At 52.3% G+C, this 23,095-nt stretch overlaps 1 protein-coding gene across 2 annotated transcripts in view; it reads left to right on the top strand.

The window, feature by feature from the left end:
• PKP1 (plakophilin 1) overlaps positions 1-23,095 on the top strand; it is a 48,325-nt gene that overhangs the window by 15,044 nt on the left and 10,186 nt on the right. For both annotated transcript variants that reach the window (XM_053607525.1, XM_053607524.1), the window contains exons 3-9: positions 13,653-14,047; positions 16,498-16,642; positions 17,620-17,827; positions 18,649-18,826; positions 20,177-20,291; positions 21,912-22,067; positions 22,888-23,064. In XM_053607525.1, the coding sequence (XP_053463500.1) occupies positions 13,653-14,047; positions 16,498-16,642; positions 17,620-17,827; positions 18,649-18,826; positions 20,177-20,291; positions 21,912-22,067; positions 22,888-23,064 (1,374 nt within the window). The remainder of the gene's footprint in view (positions 1-13,652; positions 14,048-16,497; positions 16,643-17,619; positions 17,828-18,648; positions 18,827-20,176; positions 20,292-21,911; positions 22,068-22,887; positions 23,065-23,095) is intronic.

Below are 23,095 nucleotides of genomic sequence, written 5' to 3'. Positions count from 1 at the left end.
GCTCCTCTCCCAGGCTAGGGACCCAAACAGAATTACTCCAGGCTGCATGTCTGGTGAGAAAAGGTAGGCTTTTTGGCCTCACTTAGCTGTCCTCTTTATGGGTCCCTGGAACAGCTTTTCCTGGGTCAGCTAAGACCAGGAAGAGGGCAATGGGGAGCTGGAGCCATTGGGAGGCACAGTTCTTCTCTTCCAAAGCTGAAAATAGACTTAACACTCAGGTTTGTCCTAGATGAAGCTGAGACCACTGGACAATCTTGATTTCCAGGAAATGCTTCTGGATTAAGATGACAATCTCCTTTTCCATCAACTCAGGCGCTAAAGGTTTTTCTATTTTCAAATCAAGAAGCACACCTTGAGTATTTAGTTCTTCCGGGAGTCATAGCAAGTAAAATATTCTTCAGTTGTGGGTTGGACTAGACTATCCTTCTCGGGATCTGACCATTAAGGAGAGAAACCAGGTGGCACCATCAGCCAGATGTGGATTAGGGCATGCTATGGTGACAACCATGCTGGGTCGTATGGCCATGCTTGGTTACATCCAGCCCAGGACTCCTGAGGGAGAGACTCATTCCCTGAGAGTGAGACTCGTCAGGAGTGTAACCAGGGAAAATTCTGCCTCTGTCTTGGTTTTGTCCTATTCATTAACCCCAGTTCTCCACTTCAACTCAGAACTCACTCAGCCCCTTCTCAGTTGTACTTGCCTAACTGATAGGTCAGTGTTCAATGATTCTATTATGATAGACTCCTGGGGTGGACAAGGTGCTAGGGACCTTCACCCTGGGGACAACTTATCCCGCTCACCCTAGGCCCAAAGCAACTTGGCAGAGCCTCCATTACAGATGAGAGGGCTGGGTTTGCATCAAGCTTCAGTAGGGGTCAGGAAACCTTGGCACAGTGCTCTCCAGATTGGCGGTTCACGTGCTGTCATAGCTAGCCATGTTGACTGAGGGTCCACAAGGGCAAAGCCATGGACCAAGTACAGCAGAGGGGCTGCCAGAGAGAAACATGAAGGACCTTCAACCTAGGATCAGCAGAAGACTATCCTAACCAATCCATCCACAGTTAACAGAGGCCATGCCAGAGGCAGCCTGGTGCAGAGGAACAAGCCTGGACTTTGTCCTGGAACCTTGGATCTGAATCCTGACTCTGCTAACTAGCTGTGTGACTCTAGTCAAATTCTTAACTTCACTGAACCTCAGCTTGGCCATCCCAATGGGTGGAAATTCCTATGTTAGAGGGCAGGAGAAGGCTTAGGGATATGACAGACCAGCTGTGGGAGCCCTGGATTCTAGCCTCAGCTGGGCTGCTGCAAACTGAGGGAGGCCCTGGAGCAGCCTTTGCCTCTCTAGACCTCAGCTTTCTTCACTGCAAAGCAAGGCAAGTCCTAGATCCTCACCAAGGACTCATTTAGGGTTCTGTGTGGCTTGAGAGCTGACTCTGAGTAGCTACAGGGCCCTGTAGCCAAAGCCTGCACAGTCTCCTCAAAGGTAATGTCAGTTCCTCCAGCCCAGACCTCTGCGTCAGGCCTACAGATGGATAAATGCTTCCGTGCTTCCTCCCTGCTTTCATCTAAGCAGCTCTAGGCACCAGGAAAACAGCAGCTAATTAGCCCTTGCAACAGGATAAAGAGATGTAGGACTTCACTTACTTGAGCTTTACAGAGGGGGAAACTGAGGCACAGCATGTAGACCTAGCAAGTAACTACCCTGACTTAAAACTCAGACCTGACTCCCTCTCCCCAGCACTTGTTTCTTAGCTCTGAATGCTTTCCAGGGGCATGAGATGGGCCCCTGTCTTTTCTTAAAAAGTCCAGGTGGAGGGAAAGACAGGGAGTAGATCACAGGCTCCTATTCCAAGGAGGCATGGCTTCTGCTCCAAGAGGGAGCAATTGATGTGTTTGCCAACTTGGTGTCCCTGCTGCCAGCTTGTGACTCATCCCTACCCAGCCCTAGGAGATAGGAGGGTCCTACCAGGGCCCCGGGCTCTCACCCAACAAGAAGAGGCAACGATCCTACTTGCCAAGGGACAGACTGTGCCTCCAAGAGAGAATGGAGGTGAGTGAGTGAGAGCTGAGGGCGGCACCCAGGGCACCCCTCCCTGTGGAAGGTAGCAGCCGAGCATGTGGCATGTTTTCACAGACAAATCGCTGCTACTGGGACACTCCCTATACTTAAACTATGGAGGAGAAGCCTTATGGCAAATGTCTCTACCTGGGGTGTTCCTTGGGGATAGGCCCTCCTGTTTAAGCTACAGTCCCTCAGAGTGGCTCTGCTTTCCATGGAAGAAGTTTCTGTCACCCTTAGAGTTGGGGCCAAACTCAGGGTGCTTCTTTCTGTGTTTGCTTTTCCCTCCAGGCTGACTTTCACCTTTCTGAGTGACATGGAGTCCCTCCTCCTGGGTGAGGCCTGGGTAGGAGCAAGCCAGGAAGGTCTCTTTAGAGTGCAGAGAATGTGGAGAAAAGGAAGAAGCATAGTCTTGAGGCCAGTCCTCTGCCACTGCCCAAGGGACCCTGGCTGAGACTCTTCCCTGCTGGACCTCGGCTTTATCACACACAAGGCTAGTTGGTTGCTCAGGCCATCTCCTTGTAGCTCTGACATTTGTATTCTGTGTCTTTCATTGGGGAGAGAAGTCAGAGAATGGCCCCATGTCAGCCCCATGGGCTTGCTAAGGAGGAAGGCATGGCTCCAGCAAATAAATGCAAGTGACGTTCTCCAAGCGCTAGCACCAGGTAGAGGGAACTAGGACAGGCTCCTAAAGGAGCTGACCTTTGAGCTGGTGTGCAGAAGAGAAGGCTACCCTCTGCAGAGAGGATGCAGGGGCAGAGGAGGGATGCCTCTAGACCTGGCACTGCAGTCTGAGAGCACTTTTGTGGCTGTTCACAAAGAATAGGCATCACCCTAAGGAGGACAGCTGGTTTCATGTTGCCAGCTCCAGAGATGTCATAAGCCTCCCTGGCCCTCTGCAGCCAATTCCTGAGGATTGCAAACTCAAGATGTCTGCACCATCCTCCCACCCCTGTGAGAGGTACCAGACCCAGGAGAGAACAGAACCACACCAGTCACTTGTCCTGGCGGTGTGGACTCGGGGTGGGGGGGGGGGGCAGTCAAAATGTCACTGTGCCAGGGATTCAGTGTGACAGCTGTATGGCTTGTGGATGGCATGAGGCTTTGCCGGCCCCAGATAGGGTCAGCAGTTGGCCCTTTCTAAAAAGGCCACAGGAGGGAACTCCACGCTTCCCAGGGACAACGGGGGCCAGTCTGATCTTCCTTTAGTTTAACCAAGCATCAATCATTCCCATTTGTTTTATATGGAGCTCTGAGTTTATGGCTAAACTGGGAAAACTAATGCTTAGAAACTGTCCTGAGGCTCAGTTTCTTCTACCCCAACTAGATAATGGTGAGGCAGATAATTCCCTCATCAAAGAGGAAGGAATGGTGTCTTCTCCCAAGAAAGAAGCATCTGGATGAGTTAGCCACTGCTCTCTACCCCCCACATGCATATTCAAAGTAGAGCCTCTGAAACTTTAGAGCAGAGATTTTCAACTAGTGTACAGTGAAATTTTTTAAAGATCATCAATTAAATTGTTTTCAAAAGAAGCTCAAAGCAAGTAAGTGTATTCTTTTTTTTTAACTTTTTTTTGATCAACGTAATTTAAGTGAGCCGTGGAAATTTAACTATAGGTTCAAGTGTGCTGTGAGATAAAAAAGGTTGAAAAACACTGGTTTAAAGGGAAGCTTTGAAGAATTAAGGATAATTATAAACTTCTTCATTTTGCTCCAGCAGAAATTATTGGGGTTTTATTTGGGGATATGTTTTTGTTGTTGTTGTTTTGGTCCTGACAAGAACTAATCTACTCAACCAACACATCTTTAAAGGCCTTACATGATAGTTCAAAACAACTAACAAACAAGCCTAAGAGAGGATATAATTAAAAGCTAAACTTTGCAGCACTTAAATCTCTCTGGGCCTCAGTTTCCTTGTCTGTAAACAAAGGGTGGGACCGGGTGCTCTCCAAGCCTTCTTCCCCTGGAGTCCTGGAGATTTGGAGACAGAGGCCTTGGTCCAGATTAGAGAGCAATTGGTGCCTGCAAGGCCACTGAGCCTCCTCACTTTCTCCAGCATTTCTCGGGTGGGAAGTGCTGGGATCCTCTGCTCCCCAGTGATTTTATAATCCTTTGAATTACTGTAGCATTCTGAACTTGCACAAAGTACTTGTGTTTTCATTTCCCAACTTGATCCCTCAGTCTTTGTGAGCTCCCTAGGTAAACCAGGGATTGCTATCCCGATTTTCTTTGCAGGGAAATGAAACTACCGAAAGTACATGGGCTTCTCCTTAGCCCACAGATGGATTTAGCAGAACCAAGAAGTGACCCTAGTGGGCTTGGAGGGGGGTGTGAAAGGCAAGAGGAGGAAGGAACCTGGACGGGCAGGGGAGAGGCGGCAGGGCCTTCTCTCCTGCCCGCCAAGCTCGGAAGCCAGGAGGCAGGGGATGAGAAAAAGCCGTCAAAACAAAGTCCTGGGGGATGGCGCCTGGGGCTCAAATAGGGTGCTGGCCTCAAATGCCGGAGGTGGCGGGTTCAAACCCATCCCCGGCCAAAAACTGCAAAAAAAAAAAAAAAAAACAAGTCCTGGGGAGGTCTTCCGGTGCCTTTTTTCTGATTTGAGAGTTTTCTTTTTGTCACTCAGTGAGACAAATGCGGCAGCTCAGTGAGACAAATGCAGCAGCATTTCCCAAGTGGGTGGAAGAACCATCCCCACCCTTTGCCAGGGTGAGGCCGGCTTTCTCCCCCAGGGCCCTGGCATGTCTCTGCGGAGGCCCGCCTGCCCCAGGAAAGCAAGCTCAGCTGAAAAACAAAATCAGCTTGGCTAGGAGGGGATGGGGCATCTATAGAGACACAGGTGGGGAGAGAAGCAGCTGCGGGCTCTAGACCTGAAGGTCCTCCCCTATAGCCACACCGGGCATGTGAGGGTGAGGCCTGGCCCGGTGAAGACAGGGCTGAGCCAGGCTGGGGAGGAGGCTGCCTGTGATTGCAGCCAGGCAGAATCTCAGACTGCCGACTTCAGAAGCAGCCTCGGGGGGCACACTGTAGAAGGGGAAAGCGAGGTGCAGAGAGCTGAGGTGACCGCCCAAGGTCTAGACCCTGGTCTGACTCCTTGCCCAGGCCTACCTGTTACACTGTCAGGTCATGGTACTGTACTTCTGCCATTGTGGGCAATCATGTTTCCCAAACCCCTGTCATTTGCATTCTACTGTCACAATTTTTGCAAAATCATTATTTTTAATAGAATTGCTTTTAAATTCCAATGCATTTCTTTATTTATTTTTAGAGACAGGGTCTATGTTTCCCAGGCTGCTCTGAAATTTCTGGGCTCAAACAATTGTCCTGCCTTAGCCTCCCGAGTAGCTGAGACTAAAAGCACACACCCCCACCCCTGGCTATTTCAGTGGGTGTAATTTGAAAGGAAGCTTCAAATGACAAAAATCCCCTGGCCCAGTGGGATCCGCCTGACCATCCAGTGTGCTTCTCCACAAGCTGGCCTTTCCTTGAGGATGCCAGGAGTTATCTCGCAGTGTCTGTGGGATGGATTGCCCTTTGGAATCAATCTGGAGAGGGTCCACAGGAAATCCCCAAGCTTCTTCCGCATCTATTTGTGGCCCTGGTAGGCTGGGGGCAGAGTGGAGGTGCTCAGGGGTAGCCAGTGGCCCCCCCTCCATCCTCCTTTCTCCTTACTGGAGCAGGATGGCCCAGCTTCCTGAACCTGAAGAAGCTCAGAAAGCTGGACTGACTACAGGAGACTCCGGAACTCGGCCTCAGTTACCAACCTTAACATGAGTCCCTGTTTTCTCAGTGGTGCATTTAGAGGATGGTGTGATTTGGGGGTACCAAATAGTCACTCTTTTGAGCATTCACTCTTGTGGTCCTGGCCAGAACAGACCAGTTATCATGACTACAAGGTCTCCTTGCCCACAGGCATCCTTGGGGACGGAGGGTTTTCCAGCCCAGGTCTTTGGGCAGTAGATCCTGTCACCCAGCTGAGCAGTTATACACTTCTTAAATGTCTTAAAGGACCTCTCACAACTGGCCAAAAGAGGGGGGCTGATACTCCCTATTCTAGAACAAGAATCCCTAGGGAGGGGACCTTCTAGAAGTTGTGGCCAGAAACTGGCCAGAAATGCTAGTGGAGTTCCTGCAGAGGAACCCCCTAGCTATAGATCTTCTCTGTCATTTAGACTTTGTTAGTGTCACCAAACTTTGGGGGCATGGTGGCTGGAGGACAAACACTGAAAGAGAAGTGAAAGACCTGGAGTCCTGGCTCAGGGCCTGCCACATCTTAATTGTGGCTGGTCTTGGACAATCACTGTCAAGTTCTCCAAGCTTAATATGCTTGCTGAGAGAATGAGGTTGCTGCTCTCTGCCCTGATACCTCATTGGCCAGGTAGGAGGTGAGTCACAAGATGATGAGTAAGGAAACCCTTTGCAAACTGTTGAGCACACACCTGCTAAGGTGTTTTAGGTGTACTCAAGGGATTTCCAAAGACCTTCCCTGCCTGAATCCACTTCTGGCAGAGTGATATGTGTCCCTCGTGGGCAGGTAGTAAGTGCACATGGACGTGTGTGTGCACACATGACCATGTGCCCATCTTCCAGAGGGGAGCTCTGTTACCCAAGCAGTGGAAGGCCCAGCCAAGTGTCCCTCCTTTATGTGAAATTCTTGGCTAAGCAGTAGGAATGGTTTCCCTCCACTATTGGGTCTCCAAGGAGCTATTTTGGGGGGTCAAGGTAACATCTGCCCTTCTGGATGTTTCCACTTCCCAGTCTTTGGCCTGCCTCTTCCTGGGGCTCCTGGCCCAGTGCATAGGGCAGCTCAGGGCTGCCAGCTTCTCCCTCTTACTCCCCACAAGAGGGTGGGGACTCCTGGCCCTCAAGTTTGCTTTTCCACAAGCTGGACTGTCACCCAGGACTCCAGGAGTTATTTCACATACAGATGTCCCCCTCATCTTTCCCTCCCCAGGATAAACTGTCACAGGACAGTTGAGTCCGCCTCTGGGTTTGAAAGCCAGAAGCCATGACCACAGAACATGGGCTCTCGGTGAGCCGAAAGACCATGGCCCCAACTCAGGTCTGAATCCACAGAAAAGAGATGGCTGAGGGCCAGGGTGCAGGGATTTCTGCCTCTTGGGCCTGTGAGAGCTGCGTCTGAGGTGGCAAACTCTGGGCAGAGGTTTCCTTTCCCAAACAAAATAGTGATGTCTGCCTGTGAAACCTTAGGTCCTTGTTCCCAAACCCATCCTAGATGTGCCTGTCAGGAGCTGAGAAAACCTACTTCTCAGGTGTGAAGGGAGAGAGAGAAAAGGGAAGCATTTCAGGAAATCTGCTTTTTCCTCACAGTGTAGCAAGCAGGCAGGGTGCAGGCCATGAGACAGAGCTGGTGCTGGAGCTGGTGCCAGAGCTGGCTCGTTCACCGTTTTCAGACCATGGATGTTCTGGAGCACCAACTCTCAGCTGGAGGTGGGAGCACCAGTGCATGTTGCCTCCCCAGGGCCCTGGGAACCTCTGTGGGCCTGACCCTTGCAGTCACTTGGAGCCTGGAGCCCAAGAGGCCAAGATGACTTCTTCTTCCCAGATTCATGGTCTTGCTGGAGAGAGCAGCACTTCTTAAAAGCTACAGCTACAGCCCGGAGTTTTATAGGAGCTTTTCTATTTGGTCATTAGTTACCCTGATACATTCGAAAATCTGGCCTCTGTTACTCAGAAATGTCTGTTAACACTGGCCTGATGGATGTGGGCTCACAATTCCTACTTTTTGAAGGTTAGAAGAGACACTGACCAGATCTCTGGTAAAGTCCATACTATCAGGATCAGCATCAAAACTTTGTTTTGTTTGTTTTTTACATTTGAAAAATTCAGGTGACAAAATGTATCCAAACCTGGCGTGGGCTGCGTGGGCTGTTTCTGGTTTCCATTGTGCCCTCTCTTCTCAGCAGTGGGGAGCCAGCCCTCCACCAGCCAGTCCTTCAGTTCACAGGCATTTTGCAGGTGCCTTCCAGAGTTCAGTCCTGGTGGGCACTGGCCAGTCTTGGGGTGCCGGTGGAGTGTGGGCATAGCTCCTCCTGCCTTTGAGGGCACCAGTGAGGCACACCCACCACAACCTCCTCCAAGGCCAAAGGATCGTTCCTTGTCTTGATATCAGGGTTATGAGTGGAGGGGCTGTTCTGCCCAAAGCAGCATGCCAGAGTAAGAAAGAAGGGCCAGCCCAGGGTGGGACCCCTGCTTCTCAGAGTGGGAGCCATGCCCAGAGGAGACAAGATCACACCCCTGCTGAAGTCCCATCTTTGGTGACTCAGGCTCCGTGGCTCCCATGCTGACTCAGACTACTGAGCAAGCAGCCACCCAACCCCTCCAGGAGGATTCTCCACACCCTGGAGCTCAGGTGCCCCCTTCTAGGCAGCCTTGCTGGGAGAAGACCTGTCCTCTCCGAATTCCTCGAGAGGATCAGAGCAGAAGATGCAAGCCACTGGCAGAGGCACAGCTTGAGACGGGTTGGCTCTGTCCAGTCCCCCAGTCCTCACCGAAATCCCAGCAAGATGAGAGAGGGCTGCTGCATGCTACCACACCAGGGGCCCTCAGATGGCACGGAGTGGGGAGTGGCAGGTACTAGGAGAGGCAAATGGAATCCATCTTCAGCGTTTTCCAATCAAGGTCCTTCCCCAGGCCTGAGAGACAGGAGGACTCCATGAAATTGTGCGTGTACACTCACTATCATGGGAGGGCGCTGGGAGATCACGATGCTGAAGATGGCCCTGTTGAACACTCTGCTGGGTGTGTGACTCGCAGGGCAGACCAGGGTGTGTCTTGTTGGAGAGCCGGTTTGGTTGGCCCCTCCCTGCTGGCAGAAGCTTGGTTTCAAATGGGCTAATAGCTGGGGACACAGACACTCTTTTCATCTTGGCCTGCCCAGAGCATACCCAGCACCCAAGAGCCAGGCAGCTCTGTCTGGCCAGCTGGAGCTAGAGTGAAACTCTCTGAGTTCAGCCAACCAATGTTGTCACCCAGATCAAGGGGAGAAGAGAAGTTTTCTGGACCACCCTCCATAGACTGGTTCATCCCAAAGAGATGGTCCTGCCTTCCTAGCAGCCCCCTTTGCTTAAGGTGGCTCCCTTGTGCTCTGCAGGTCATGGGACCCAGTGCCAGTTTGCAGCCTGAATCTCCTTTCCCAGAACAAATTCTCACAGTGCCCCTTTCACTCAGTACTCGCTGCAAACCCAGCCCTGTCCCAGGCACAGTAAAGGGCATCTGTGCCCTAGAGAGCTTAAGGTAATGACACAGACATCCATTAGCCACAAGAGAACAAACAGGACCACAGGCCACCAGAGGTGGGGGTGAATAATTCTGGTTCTGGGCATTACTGGTATCTGGAGACAGGGCTGTGGTCAGGTCAGAGCAGGATTTGTGGACATAACACGTTTGAGAAGAGCCCTTGGAGAAACGTAGGATTTGAGAAGAGGTGATCAAGGAAAACCATCCAGGGTGGAGCAGAGTCTGAGCAGGAGCAGGGAGACCAGGAAATGACTGAAGGCATAGGGACACAGAGGGCTGGCCAGGCAAGTGGGGCCAGGCCCAGTGTGTCCTGTAACGGGCAGAGACACACTGCAGGCTCTTCAGCGTGGCGAGGGCTGATGGAATCTCTGTGTGAAGAAGGTCGGGTGACAGCATTGCCAGGCAGGGGCCAGAGCCCAGAGGGCTGAGTAGGGGCTGGTGGGAGGCCCAGGAGCTGCCCAGCGGTGAGCTGCCATAGCCTGGAGTGCAGAGGGAGGCGTTGGAAAGGACTTTCAGGTGGAAGGACAGGACACTATCTCTTCCTAAAAGGTTAGTTACTGTTCTGTTCCGTGATCTTGGGCAAACAGGAGCTTCTCCAGTTTGGGGGGCTTTCCAGACTAAATGGCTCTCTCAAGGAGGTGCTGGCTGCCTTCAGTTCTTTGAGGCCCTGGGTCTGGGGGCCTGTGTTGCTTCACCTTGGCCCAGTCGCCTTCTGGTACTGCCTCCTTGCCTGCAAAATGAGAGGTGGCCTCAGAGAGCTTCCTGGCTTAAGAAGGAGCAGGAAGAGAAGGGAGTATTCTGTGTGAGGTTCACATCACACTTGTAGGATGAAAGGGCGAAGGAAAGACAGATGGATAAGTTACAAGCCTTACATCGTTGCCAGAATGGGATAGCGGAGCAGGGACTGGCTAGGGGGAATCCTGGCTAAAGGCAGATTTCCCTGGCGCACTTTGAACTATGGTTCTAAGTGTTGAGTCCCAAGGGCTCCACTGGCCTACCAAGTGGAGAAACATGTGTCTCTGGGCACACCCTGTTCTTCTGTCAGACTGTCCAGCCCAGCCTACTCTTGGATTGAGCGGTCAACTCTGCTCCCACACAGTTGAGTTTCTAGCCTCTGGAATGTTCTGATCCATCCATCCCACCTGAGGCTGGAGTTTCCCCAGGAAGCACAGAATACCAGACAAAAGGTGTGTGTGTCACTGTCTTTTGTATTCAAAGAGGAGGACGCTGCCAGCAGATCGCTATCTGGGTGTGGGGGTGTGGCAGGCCCTGGCAACAAAGCGCTCCCACCTGCAGTGGGCACATGTGTGCACCGGCTGCAGCCACTCACTCAGGACCTGGCAGACAGTGTTTGGAAATGTGTGGGGACATTTTTGCTAGGCCCAGTGACTACAAGGTGTTACTGGCAGTTAGGGCCTGGAGGCCAGCAGTACTATACATCCTGCAATGCTTGGAGCACGCTGCACAAGGAAGAGTTATCCTGCCTTAGAGGCCGACAGTGCCCACGTGAAGAAACACCATACCATACCATCCCAGAGCCTGGCTTCACTCTGGGTGCCTCCATTTTTCTGAGATGTAGTTAGACCTGTTGTGGCCATGGGATGAGACCAAGCATGGGACTCTGATACTACTGCGTACTCCTTTCCTGGCTTTCCTGGGTTCATGGTCCTCATGTACCAACCTGTGGCTCCTTTAGGTATGGCATGGGTGATGTAAGACCCCTCCTTTAGGAGCCAGGTCCTAAAGGCAGCCAGCTGTTCCAATCTGAGAGTTAGAGGGATGAGGATGTCCCTACTGAACAAATACCTACGTCATGTACTGTCCTATGTGCTTCAAAAACTCTTCATTGAATTGTCCCAGCAACTCTATATGTTGGCTGCAATCCTATTTCACAGATGAAGAAACTGAGGTACACTGGGCTTACCTAACTTGCCCAAGGCCACTGAGCAGGCAGCCGACAAGGCCAGGGTAGTCTGTGTTCTTAGCCACCGGGCTGTCCTCTGCAGAATAGGTCTCAGCCCAGTGAGCTTAAGGAATGCACCCAGACTCCCAGGATGCCATTGCAGTTCAGGCAGTGATGCTGACAGGGTCGGTCCAGCCTGCCTTATCGAGCCTTAAAGGGGACTCATCCCCCTCATAGCACTGGAAGAAAACAAGGTCTGGCTGAGAGGAAGATTTCCCACTACTAATCAAAGTGACATCAGAGGGCCATCATGATGGGGGAGGGTCACCACAGCTGACCTCAGTACACTCAGCCTTACAGCCCACCAGCACCGTGACACCAGGAGCTGGGGCTGGCCAGGCAGGTGGGGCCAGATCCAGTTTGTCCTGTAGAATGGGTGACACCACCAGGAATAGGTGACAGGGACCTGGGATTGTGGTCCCACAAGGGCGTATGTGCCTTCCTGCCTTACCAGCTCCCCAGCAGTGTAGCTGGTGCCCGCTCCCTATGGCAACCCCCTTGCTGAGACTTGTTACGGCTGCCTGCTGCTCCTTTTCCCGGCACAGGGGGGCAAAGCCCAAAGCCTCTGTCAGGCTTGATCAGCATGATCACATCTCTGCTGGGTCTGGGCCAGAACAAGCGTTTGGACTTTTCCTCAGGTGTCTGAAATGACGTCCAGGCGTGTCATTTACTGAGAACAGGGTGCTCCTTGTTGCATTTCCATTTAAGGCTTAGGCGGCCCTTTGCCCTTCAGCAGTGCTTGGCTTTCCCTCCAAAGAGCCATCTGCCACCTTCCTTCCACCAAGAGGAGAATGGACAGTGTGGCCATTGTCTAAAGCAGGGGAGGCTAATTACACATTTTGCCTGTAATCCGCAAGGTGCACATTCCATGTCCAAATGCTTAGAAACTACCCAGCTCTTCTTCCCTCTGCCCCACTATCTCAACACCCTTACACCACTGTCCTCTGAGGTAGGTTGGTTTGACCTAGTTTGGGGAGGGAAATTGCACCTGCCTTGAGAGCACAGCTGGTCGTGTGGGTGAAGGGGATGAGCAGGCCATTGCCAAGGTTTAACCATATGTGGCTTCTGAGTTTTGGATCCCACTTCTGATGGGTAGTTTGACACTCAGTCTTTCTGGGAGCTCAAAACCATGGAGACTCTTCGTCTCTATGGCTCTGTGGAGATAAAAGGGAACCTCCCCCTCGCCAGCCGTGTGGCTAGATGTGGTGCCCAGGGGAAGTACCCAGTTGCCTAAGGACCTCCCCTACTCTCTGTCTCTCACACACACACACTCACAGGGAGGGGTAGGCAGGCTCCAGGCTGCTGGATTTGGCCCCGACTCAGCAAAGGTGAGTCCCAAGTCAGCACCTGTGTGGAGACATTTTATCAGGCGCGATGTTGATCCTGTAGTCTGAGAACAAGTCCCAGCAGGCCAGACCCACCAGCTTGTGAGCTCCTGGGAAAGTCCTCCTCGGATAGTTCTGTTCCAAAGCTAATTCCCACAGAGTCTACAGCCTTCCTGGCTCCTCTTAGGGAGCTGACTTCCCAGCTGGGCTTACACAAAGCCTTGGGGGCACCCCACTGTCGGTTGTATGTTTTCCTGTTGGACTGAGCCTCTCCCCAGCCTGACAAACCAGTGCAGGAGGGGGACCCCTGTGACCAGCAAGACCCTAGCTGACAGTCCCCGGGAGCAGGGACTACCATCCCTTTCAGCCTATGAGAGTTGTTTCCCAGATGACCTGTTGCCGTTTGCTTCTCGCCCTGGCAGAGGGGAGGCAAGGTGAAGCATTTAGCAGAAAATAACAGTAGAAAACAGTTCTGTCCAGAACAGAAGTCCTACGTGCTGGCTATATCAGAACAGCTGGTATCTGGGAATGGCGCAGGGTGTTGGGGCAAGGGCACATGCGGGCTTAGGTCCAGGTTTCGCCCTCTCCTCCTTAAGTAACTATTGGAAGACTCCTCTTCTCTCTGGGCCTCCACCTCCCCGCCACCCCCACCTGCCCAGACTGTGCCTGTGTGAGAGCAGATCAGTGGCTGGTGGACTTTTTAGACTGCATCCCCCAGTAAGAAAGCCATTCTGTGTTGCCGTCTAGTACCCCCACTTATTTCACAAAATAATACGTGTCTTTCCTACCTGCTTTGCACCCGGTTGTTTTATATTCTGGGATTTATTATTCTATTCTATTATACAATGATCGTCACAGTCGCAGCTTACAGTTTGAAAAGTAATATGTCAGATGCTGACTAAGGTCCCTTCCACTCCAGACATTCTGGGATTCTATGAGCATTATTATGGGGGCTTCTCAGGGGGGGCTGTCTCTGAAGACCAGCTGGAGTCAGGATCCCCACTCAGGACCCTTGAATGAGCCTTTCTCCCTTTCCCTGACCAGATCTACAATGGGACCCTCAAGCGGGAACCTGACAACAGACGCTTCAGCTCCTACAGCCAGATGGAGAACTGGAGCCGCCACTATCCCCGGGGCAGCTGTAACACCACTGGCGCAGGCAGTGACATCTGCTTCATGCAGAAAATCAAGGCGAGCCGCAGCGAGCCAGACCTCTACTGCGACCCAAGGGGCACCCTGCGCAAGGGCACACTGGCCAGCAAGGGCCACAAGACCACCCAGAACCGCTATAGCTTCTACAGCACCTGCAGTGGTCAGAAGGCCGTCAAGAAGTGCCCCGTGCGCCCACCCTCCTGCGCCTCCAAGCAGGAGCCCGTGTATGTCCCGCCCATCTCCTGCAACAAGGACCTGTCCTTTAGCCATTCCAGGGCCAGTTCCAAGTGAGTACTTCTAGGCTGGGCTGGCAGCTGGGTAGGGGCTGTTAGCCTAGCTTACTCCACAAAAGCCTCCCAGGATGACACAGCCACTGTGGCGAGGGCCCAGCCTAGTGGGCCCTGACCTCAGGAAGTTCTCAGGGTGAAGGGAAGATGGAACCCAGTAAGTAGGTTTCAAAGGCCATACATAGGTTGTGGACAGAGGCAGATGAATTAGAGGATAGCTAGGCCAGTGGTTCCCAAAATATGTGCCTGTGATTAAGCAACATCAGCATCACCTGGGAATTTGTTAAAAATGGTCATTCTTGGGCCCCACTCAGACCTACTAACTCAGAAACACTGGGAGAGGGGCCCAGCAATGTGTGTTTTCACAAGCTCACAAGCTCACACTAGAGTTTGAGAACCTCTGATCTTAGGCATGTAAATATTCATCTGTGTTCCGAAAGAGCAAAGGAAAGTGCTTGGTGTAGACAACAGGGATAGAATGGGTGATAGGTCGTATAGGACAGGTAACGCCAAAGAATGAATAGGACAAAGAGACATGAAACCAGAGGCATATGATTTACTGCTAAGGAACAGAACACAGCTCCTACATGTAAATGTTGAAAGGCTACTGCCCAGTGGAAAGAAAGGAAAAGGAGACTGATGGGCTGTCCCGTAAGGAGCCTAGGCATCCAGTGTCATGACTGGCATGGCACCTGCCCTTCAGGGCTCAGAGTGCCATGAACCTTCGCAGTGTCCTTTATCACCACCTAATGATCCCTGTTAATCATTTCTCTGGCAAACATTTACTGAGCATCTATTCCCTGCCAAGCTCTGTGGTAAGTGCAGGGACACAGCCAGAGGACAGCCCAGAGCTGTCCTGGAGCTGCATGATTAACCGCTCTTCATAGAACCCAGCAACAGTGCACTCTTCATCTGTAATCCTCACAACCCCTGCCAGGCAGGCGCCAGTACTCCCGAGGAGGCAACAAGGCCCAGAGATGTTAAGTAGCCCGTCTAAAGCCACACAGCTGCCTCTACATCCTGTGCTTCTCCGTGCTGGTACCACATTATTCAAAAAATAAGCAGAACCCTATTAGAGAGCTAGACCTCTCCTAATTACTGTAGGTATATCTGGGATGACTGGAGAGGGACTATGAAACCTCTTTCCCTTGGAGACTGATCAGAGCAGCGTGTGCTGGATTACTGCCCCAACCAGAGGCCTTGAGAGAGGGGTCTCGGTGAGATGATGAGTAACAAGCCATTTAGATCATCCCCCAGGATGACATTTGAGTGACAGGGCAGGATAACATTCTCTCAATACAGGGCAGGGGTACTGCTAGCCCAGTGCCAGAGTTCTTTTCAAGAAGTGAAGTTGAGTTGTCATGCCTAAAATAGTGAATATTCATTGAGTACCTGGGATGGCAAACTGCAGATCTATAAGGAGAAGTCTCACTGGATAAATACCAAAGGATATCGAGTGGAGCAGAGCTGGGTGCCACCGAAAAATCTTCCCCTTGCCCTCAGACATCTCTCTATCTCTGTTGGGAACCAGGACACAGTCACCAACCTGTGATTCAACATCACGGGCTGGAGAGGATCCCTGGAAAGGCTCTGCAGAAGCAGGGCTTCGGCAGGGCCTGTGATGTGCCCTCGGGTGTACCTGAGACCTGGTCAGGGTACAGTGAGAGGAACAGCCTTGTGAAGGGGCTCAGAATGTGCAAGAGGACACCCTGGAGCCAAAGGATTAAGTTAAAGCATAGGAAATTTCTAGTTTTGTGCCTCAAAAAAGGCTACCAGCCATTTCCTATGGTTCAACATAACACATGCTCTTGGATGTCAGTCTAAGCAGTTCGAACCTGAACCTGCAGTTTGGAGAAGACACTGATGGTTTCTGAACTGGGGAACAACACAGTGAACAGAATTTTAGGACCACTTATCTGGGAAAAGGATGTAAAATGTTGAAGAGAGGAACTTGGGAAAGAGAGCCAGTTATGTCCCATTTGGGCACAAGAGTGATCATGATCAGTAGGAACGTGGGAGCCATGAAGATGGGAAGCTGGGATGGATGTGAGGATTTTGTGTAAGAAGCTAGACCTGGGGATGGATGAGCTGTTCACAGCCATGGTCTTTCGTTTTCCGATGATGCCCTCAAGCCATGGTCTTTCATTTTCCCTGGGGGTGGGGAGCTTCCCTGCAGGGTAAAGGGTGGAGTTTTTCCTCAGTGCAGAGATAACCTGTCTGCCTGGACACCAACCACAACCAGGCCTCACAGAGTCAGTATTGTCAGGGGGAAATCCCTGAAGGAGCTGTTCACAGAGTGTTCTCCATCTGGGCGTGGGCCTGCCATGTTCTGACTCTCTGGAAGGCAGATGAGGCTATGGCAGCTTAGTGGGGGAAGAAGGAATTCCAAGCCCCCTGACCAGGGCTCCCAGCCCACCCTGTAATCCACCCCCATTCCCCTTTCCTTGCAGGATCTGCAGTGAGGACATTGAGTGCAGTGGGCTGACCATCCCCAAGGCTGTGCAGTACCTGAGCTCCCAGGATGAGAAGTATCAGGCCATTGGGGCCTATTACATCCAGCACACCTGCTTCCAGGATGAATCTGCCAAGCAACAGGTAACCGGCTGCACATCTTACTCGCCAGTAGGCCTGTGCAGGGCCTGACCCTATATCCAGAGATGGGTGCAGGCATTTGCAGTTGGCTCCTTCTCACCCTGCCCAGCTCCAGCCTTGCCTTGCTGGAGGGCAGAGGTTGGTATCTTCTATGAGCAAAGGCCTCTGGCTGAATGGACATTAGTCAGATACATTTTTTCCACTAGCCATGGGAGAGACACTTCAGCACCAGCCATGGATTCAATAGAAATCCCTTCTCAGATTCCACTAAAGAACATGACCAGGCAGTGCCTGTGGCTCAAAGGAGTAGAGCGTTGGCCCCATATACCGGAGGTGGTGGGTTCAAACCCGGCCCTGACCAAAAACTGCAAAAAAAAAAAAAAAAGAAAAGAAAAGAACATGACCATGCCCCTGTCAATTCCCACCTTCCTATCCCCTTCTCTCTCTCTCTCTAGGCATCTTATGGTGGAAAATAGGGCTTGTTCATGCCTCCCAAGCTTTGCTGGCAGGGAGGCTCTTACCCGACTCTGCAATTTGACCTAAGGACGTAGTACCATACATGGGTCTTCTAGAGCCCAGGATTAGTTTGCATCAAAGTTTCTGTTGTAGGAGAAAAGGTTTGCGTAGGAGAGTCTCCCTTATGTCTGTGTTCTGCTTAAGGATTTTAAAGCGTATTTATATCCTTTTTGTCTCATCTGATCCTCACTACCATACTCCAAAGGAAGAAAATAGGGATCAGGCAAGAGGAGGGCCTCCCAGCAGGGATGTGGGCAGCCAGGACCTAAATCCATGTCTTTTGGTTCCAGCCTGGGTCAGTTACCATTACTTCATACTATTTATTTTGGTTGACGTGGATGTTTCTGAACTGAAAGCAGATTTTTTTTTTTTTTTTGTCTGAGAAAAAATCCACTTTGGGTAGAGAATTATTAGGTCAGACTCATCTCCCCTGATCAGGCACCGTGGCCTCTCTCTCCTGGCAGGTCTATCAGTTGGGAGGCATCTGCAAACTGGTGGACCTCCTTCGCAGCCCCAACCAGAACGTCCAGCAGGCCGCAGCCGGGGCCCTGCGCAACCTGGTCTTCAGGAGCACCACCAACAAGCTGGAGACCCGGAGGCAGAATGGGATCCGAGAGGCTGTTAACCTCCTGAGGAGAACCGGAAACACCGAAATCCAGAAGCAACTGACTGGTAGGACACCCCAGCGGCGGAGAGCCAGGAGGGTGGGGTGTTGTGCAAGGCTGTTGGCTGAGGTCCCAAGCCAGGGGGCAGGCTGGGCCAAAGCACTGCTGTGCAGATTTGGCCCAGGGCTAATATCCTGGAGGCACTGGCCTTCGCCCACTTAGTGGTGTCCAGATGGTGACCCTGCCTGATGTGCATACACACAAGAGGTCACGGTCTTTCTGAAGTTAGAGGGTAAGTGGAGGAAGGCTAGTGTCCAGGCAGGAGCCCTCTTCAGCAGGCTGTGGGATTGCATGTGATGGGGAGCGAGGAAGACTGATTGGGAGGGGGGTAATAGTTCTTATACACCTACCCTGTGTTCAAAAAATATGCCAAGCACTCAAGGTGGGAGGCACAAGAAATTCATGTCACCAGGAAGACCTCAGATTGGACTGGGAGGATGAGGCCATGTTCAGAGTAACAGTTGATAGGTATTTCCAGAATGGCTTTCAGATGGAAAACAGAGAAGATTCTGAGCTCTAAAATTTATGTTAAAAACCACTGATCAATCAAATGGGTTTTTTTTTTTTTTTTGGTAACTTTCCATATGCATAATTTGGACCTTGATAGGGAACTCTGAGATGCTCTCTGTCCCCAAAGAAACTGCAGTCTCATTAAAATATTGAGAAGTGGGCTCATAAGGCAGGCAATAGGTTTGATAGACCAGGCCCACTTGGAAGGTTGATGTTTCAATGGGGCCTATTTGCTAAAGCCTGGGCTGAGGCTGGTTTATTGGTCCCTGGGGCTTCCTGAGCCTGGCACACATTGGGTTGATGGTCTCTGCCCCCCAGGGCTGCTCTGGAACCTGTCTTCCTCTGACGAGCTGAAGGAGGAGCTCATTGCCGATGCCCTGCCTGTTCTGGTCGACCGTGTCATCGTTCCCTTCTCTGGCTGGTGCGATGGCAATAGCAACATGTCCCGTGAAGTGGTGGACCCCGAGGTCTTCTTTAATGCCACAGGCTGCTTGAGGTGAGAGAAGAGGACACAAGGCATCTTTTTGCCCTAGCCCTGGGCCCTTCCCCAGGAAGCCCTGTCTCCGCCAATATTCAGCCAGGACAGAGAATATGACAGAGAGCCCAGCATGGCTCCCATGAGCAGGTTCCAAGGCATGAGGCCCAGGCGTTCTGAACTTCCCTGAATCTGCCAGGCGTCCTACCACCTCCTTTGAGACGACACAGCAGATTCTTAGTTAGGAATCTAAGAGTGGAAATGCCTGGATCTGAATATCCAAACAGATTCAACCATTTTCCTGACCTCCACCCCCTGAAAAAATGCATTCTTGTGCTATCTTGAAGAGCGCTCTTTTAGACAAAAGTCTACTGATTGGCTGTTAATGAGTCACTTTCCGGCTGTGGTACTAATACCATTTGCCATATTCATTGGCATGAAGATGGCACTGCTTTGCCCAAGTTTCTGAGTTCCACACCAGGGTGTGGCAGAGCCCCTGTGGGGCTGGTGGGTGTGCTTGTTCTGGGAACAGAGGTTTACAAGCTGGCGGGGGCCTGGGGTTGGGCTCTGGTACAGACCTTGGAGTTCACCAGGTCTTCCCCAACTCCTGAGAACCCCTAGAGTTTGGGTGAAGTCAGCATTGCCTCTGTGTCTCAGCTTGTGCTACTCCCTGCTGGCCTCCAGGAGGCAGGAAGGCTGGGGAGATGGAAAGCCAGTATAATTAACAAGGTGAGAGTGCACCCCCGACACCCAGCCCCAGTCCCCATCCCCTTTGTCCAGAGCACACCCCACCTGCATCAGGCAATAGACTTAGGAATGAGCCTACTACGGGGCAGAATGCAGCTTGCATGGAGAGGGGGTGTCTGGTCCCCAACCAAGCCACCCTCAGCTCCATTCCCAAGGCAGCACCCCCAGAGCTTCTTTCTGCTCCCCAGAAGGAGACTGAGCAGGAAGGAGCTTCCGGCTCCTGTTCCACACATGGCTGTTAGTGGCAGGGTGTGAGCCCTGAGCTGTCAGCTGCAGAGAAACCATTGACATATGGAGCCAGTGACAGTCATAAATGTTATGGAGCTACGGAGCACATGGCCAGAAAGAAGAGCAAGAACTGAGCTTAAATGAGACCTCATTTCAGCCTTAGCTAGGGCCAGGGAGAATGGATTAAATGATTTTTTTCCTTCCTTTTTCTCATTCCTTTCCTTTCTTTTCTACTGTCCTTCTTCCTCCCCCTACCATAAACTCCAACCTCTACCTGTCCTCTCCCTCTGCCTCTTCTCTCCCCCGACTGACCCCCACCACATCCCTTGTCCCCATCCGCCCTGTTCTCCCTTCCTCCTTCTCTGCACCTGCCACCGTCTCTGTTCTCTCCCCTAGGAACCTGAGCTCAGCCGATGCAGGCCGCCACACCATGCGCAACTACTCAGGGCTCATTGACTCGCTCATGGCCTATGTCCAGAACTGTGTGGCAGCCAGCCGCTGTGATGACAAGGTGAGAGTGCACCCCTACCACCAGGGCACCCCCAACACCCAGCCCCAGTCCCCATCCTCTTTGTCCAAAGCACTGAAACCCAGGGTCTCCAATCAATGAGGGCAGCTCCTTGGACTCCCAGTCGTGGCATTTTTCTCTCCCAGATCCCAAGAGTCAGGGTTGCACCTTCTGGGTGCCTTTGAAGCCTGGCCCAGTGACAGGCAGCCACATAAAGTCTGGGAATACAGGGTAGGGCCAGGGCTACAGGGGCAGGCATGGGGGCAGTATGTGAATCCTCGCTCCCTCACTTAGATGGTGAGCAACATAGCTGCCTCCTTAACCTCTCTGTTCCTCAGTTCACCATTAATTCTAATGACGAGGGTCATAATCATGTGGACCTCATTCATGTGTTGTTTGAAGAACTCGATTGATTAATTAATAAGCAAAACACAAAGAAGAGGGCTGGGCACAGAGCAAGCTCCCAATGCATATTTGCTGGCCGTGTGTCGTTGGCCGTGCTGCGCCCTGCCTGCAGCCCTGAGGAATCCACCGTGGTGTGTCCAGGGCTCCTTCTGCCACTCTTATCTTCTTCCGGACCCTCCAAAAACCCACTGGCAGAGCTACCCTCCTGCCCTCCCTGGACTTTTTTAACGTACCAGCATAAACAGAAAGGAAAAATCGTGGCAGGCAGATAAACTCAAGGCTGAGATTTTTCTACCAGAGCAGGACGGTGACTTGGGAGATGGTGGGGTACAGCAACCCCCAGATCTGGGTCCTCAGCAGTTTCCACAAGGAGGGATTTTATTTCCCATTTCGTCTGCTGGAGGTGACAACAGGACCTCCTCAGAGGAGAGCATTGTCACTTAGCCTCAGCCTGGTTTCAGTGGGTAAAGTGATTTTCTGCTTTGGGTGCAACATTCTCTGCACCAGTGTAACCCCAACACTGGAAGACAGCATCCCTCAAACCCCAGATGGGGCTGAACGTCATTAGGAAGATAAATCTGCTGCCCCCAAACCTTAGCCTGGGAGGTTTGATGACAATGGTCTGGGCCCAGCTGCCATCATGGAATACTGGGCTCCTGGCCTGGCAGTATGTGCAGACTTAGCACCTGTGATCTTGAGGGCTGAGGACTGGCTGTGGGAATGATAGGGGCCGTGAGGCTAGATGGCTTTGGAACCTAAAGGTGTCAGGGCTTCTGAAGGAGCTTATGCCAGGAGGGAAGATGCATTCTTCCACATTGCAGTCTGTCCCTGGTGCACTGTCCACAGCAGTAGAAGCAGTAGCCACAGTCTGTGATGTCCTGCTGTGTGTTAGGCCCCATGGTGGGTACTTTCCATGTACTATTTTCCCAATAGCCCAGTGGAGTAGGAAGTTTTATCCCTAATTTACAGCTGAGGAAACTGTAGTCCAGAGAAGTGAAGCAAGCTGCTAACAGTCACACAGACAGGGAATGATAGATTCAGATCCAGATCCCAAAGAGTCCCAGGGAGATCTTTCCAGATGAAGAGCATGGTGGGTGCCCACCTCTCCGATGCAGCCGAGGTGCCCAATGCTCTCTTATTAGTGTGGGTAGGAAGTGAGCCCAGGAGCCCGCGGGGCTGGGGGAGAGGCTCAGCGCCAGGCTTCTGCTTGGTCCCCAGTCCGTGGAGAACTGCATGTGTATCCTGCACAACCTCTCCTACCGCCTGGATGCCGAGGTGCCCACCCGCTACCGCCAGCTGGAGTACAATGCCCGCAACGCCTATACAGAGAAGTCTTCCACCGGCTGCTTCAGCAACAAGAGTGACAAGATGATGGTGAGCCCCAGGCACAGGCCCAGAGCCACACCAAGCACCCCACCACATCCCGCAGACTCATCCACCCTATCTTCTTGGTCCTCCTGGAGCCTAAAGCCAGCCCCTGAGGACAGACCCATACCACAGCCTTGCCTTGGGCTCCTGCTGCACTCTGGGGGCTGGGTAGAGGGCATTCCATCTTGTGTGCAGAGAGGCACTGTGTCCTTGGGGCTAAAGGAGCCCAGACCAGAGGTCAAAAGCTCCAGCCTTGTATTTGCAAGTGTCTCTTTCACTGTCTCTTTGCCCTTACCCCTGAGGACCTAGGGATAACCAGAACTCCGACCCTTCTCTGACCTTGGTTCCCACCATCTGCTGAGCCCTCCCAGGGGTCTTCCTAGAAGCAGAAGGTGCTGTGGAGGGATGGTCAGACTTCCTCCACTGGGCCCGACTGTGGAACCCAGGCCCCAGGCTACCCCAGAGCAGGGTAAACCCATGTTCTAATGCTGGGAAGGGTAGAAGCATCATGATGTGAGACCCCAAAGCAGCCTCACACAGCTGGCAGGTTTGGGCCGAGGCTGTCCTAGAGCAGATGCCCTGAGATCCTGGGAGCACTCTGCCAGTAAGCCACAGTCAGTGACCATGGCCAGTTCCTTGTCCCGTAGAGCCGCTAAAGTGCACAGAGAAAAGGGGTGGCAGGTCTGTCTGTAGGCCCCTGCTTCAGTAGGCACTCTCTCAATCTCTCCCATCCAGAATCACAACCCTGAGGTTAAGGGGACAGGGTCAGAATGCTTGGGTTGTGTTCCCTCACTAGGCTCCCCACTGACCTGCTCTTTGTCCTCAGAACAACAACTATGACTGCCCCCTTCCTGAGGAAGAGACCAACCCCAAGGGCAGCAGCTGGTTGTACCACTCAGATGCCATCCGCACCTACCTGAATCTCATGGGCAAGAGCAAGAAGGATGCCACCCTGGAGGCCTGCGCGGGTGCCCTGCAGAACCTGACAGCCAGCAAGGGACTGGTGAGCAGGGGCCACAGCTGTCCTCCTGCAG

Source organism: Nycticebus coucang, chromosome 10 (assembly GCF_027406575.1).
Source record: "Nycticebus coucang isolate mNycCou1 chromosome 10, mNycCou1.pri, whole genome shotgun sequence".
NCBI classification, from domain to species: domain Eukaryota; kingdom Metazoa; phylum Chordata; class Mammalia; order Primates; family Lorisidae; genus Nycticebus; species Nycticebus coucang.
This window is presented reverse-complemented; position numbering and strand designations above follow the sequence as displayed.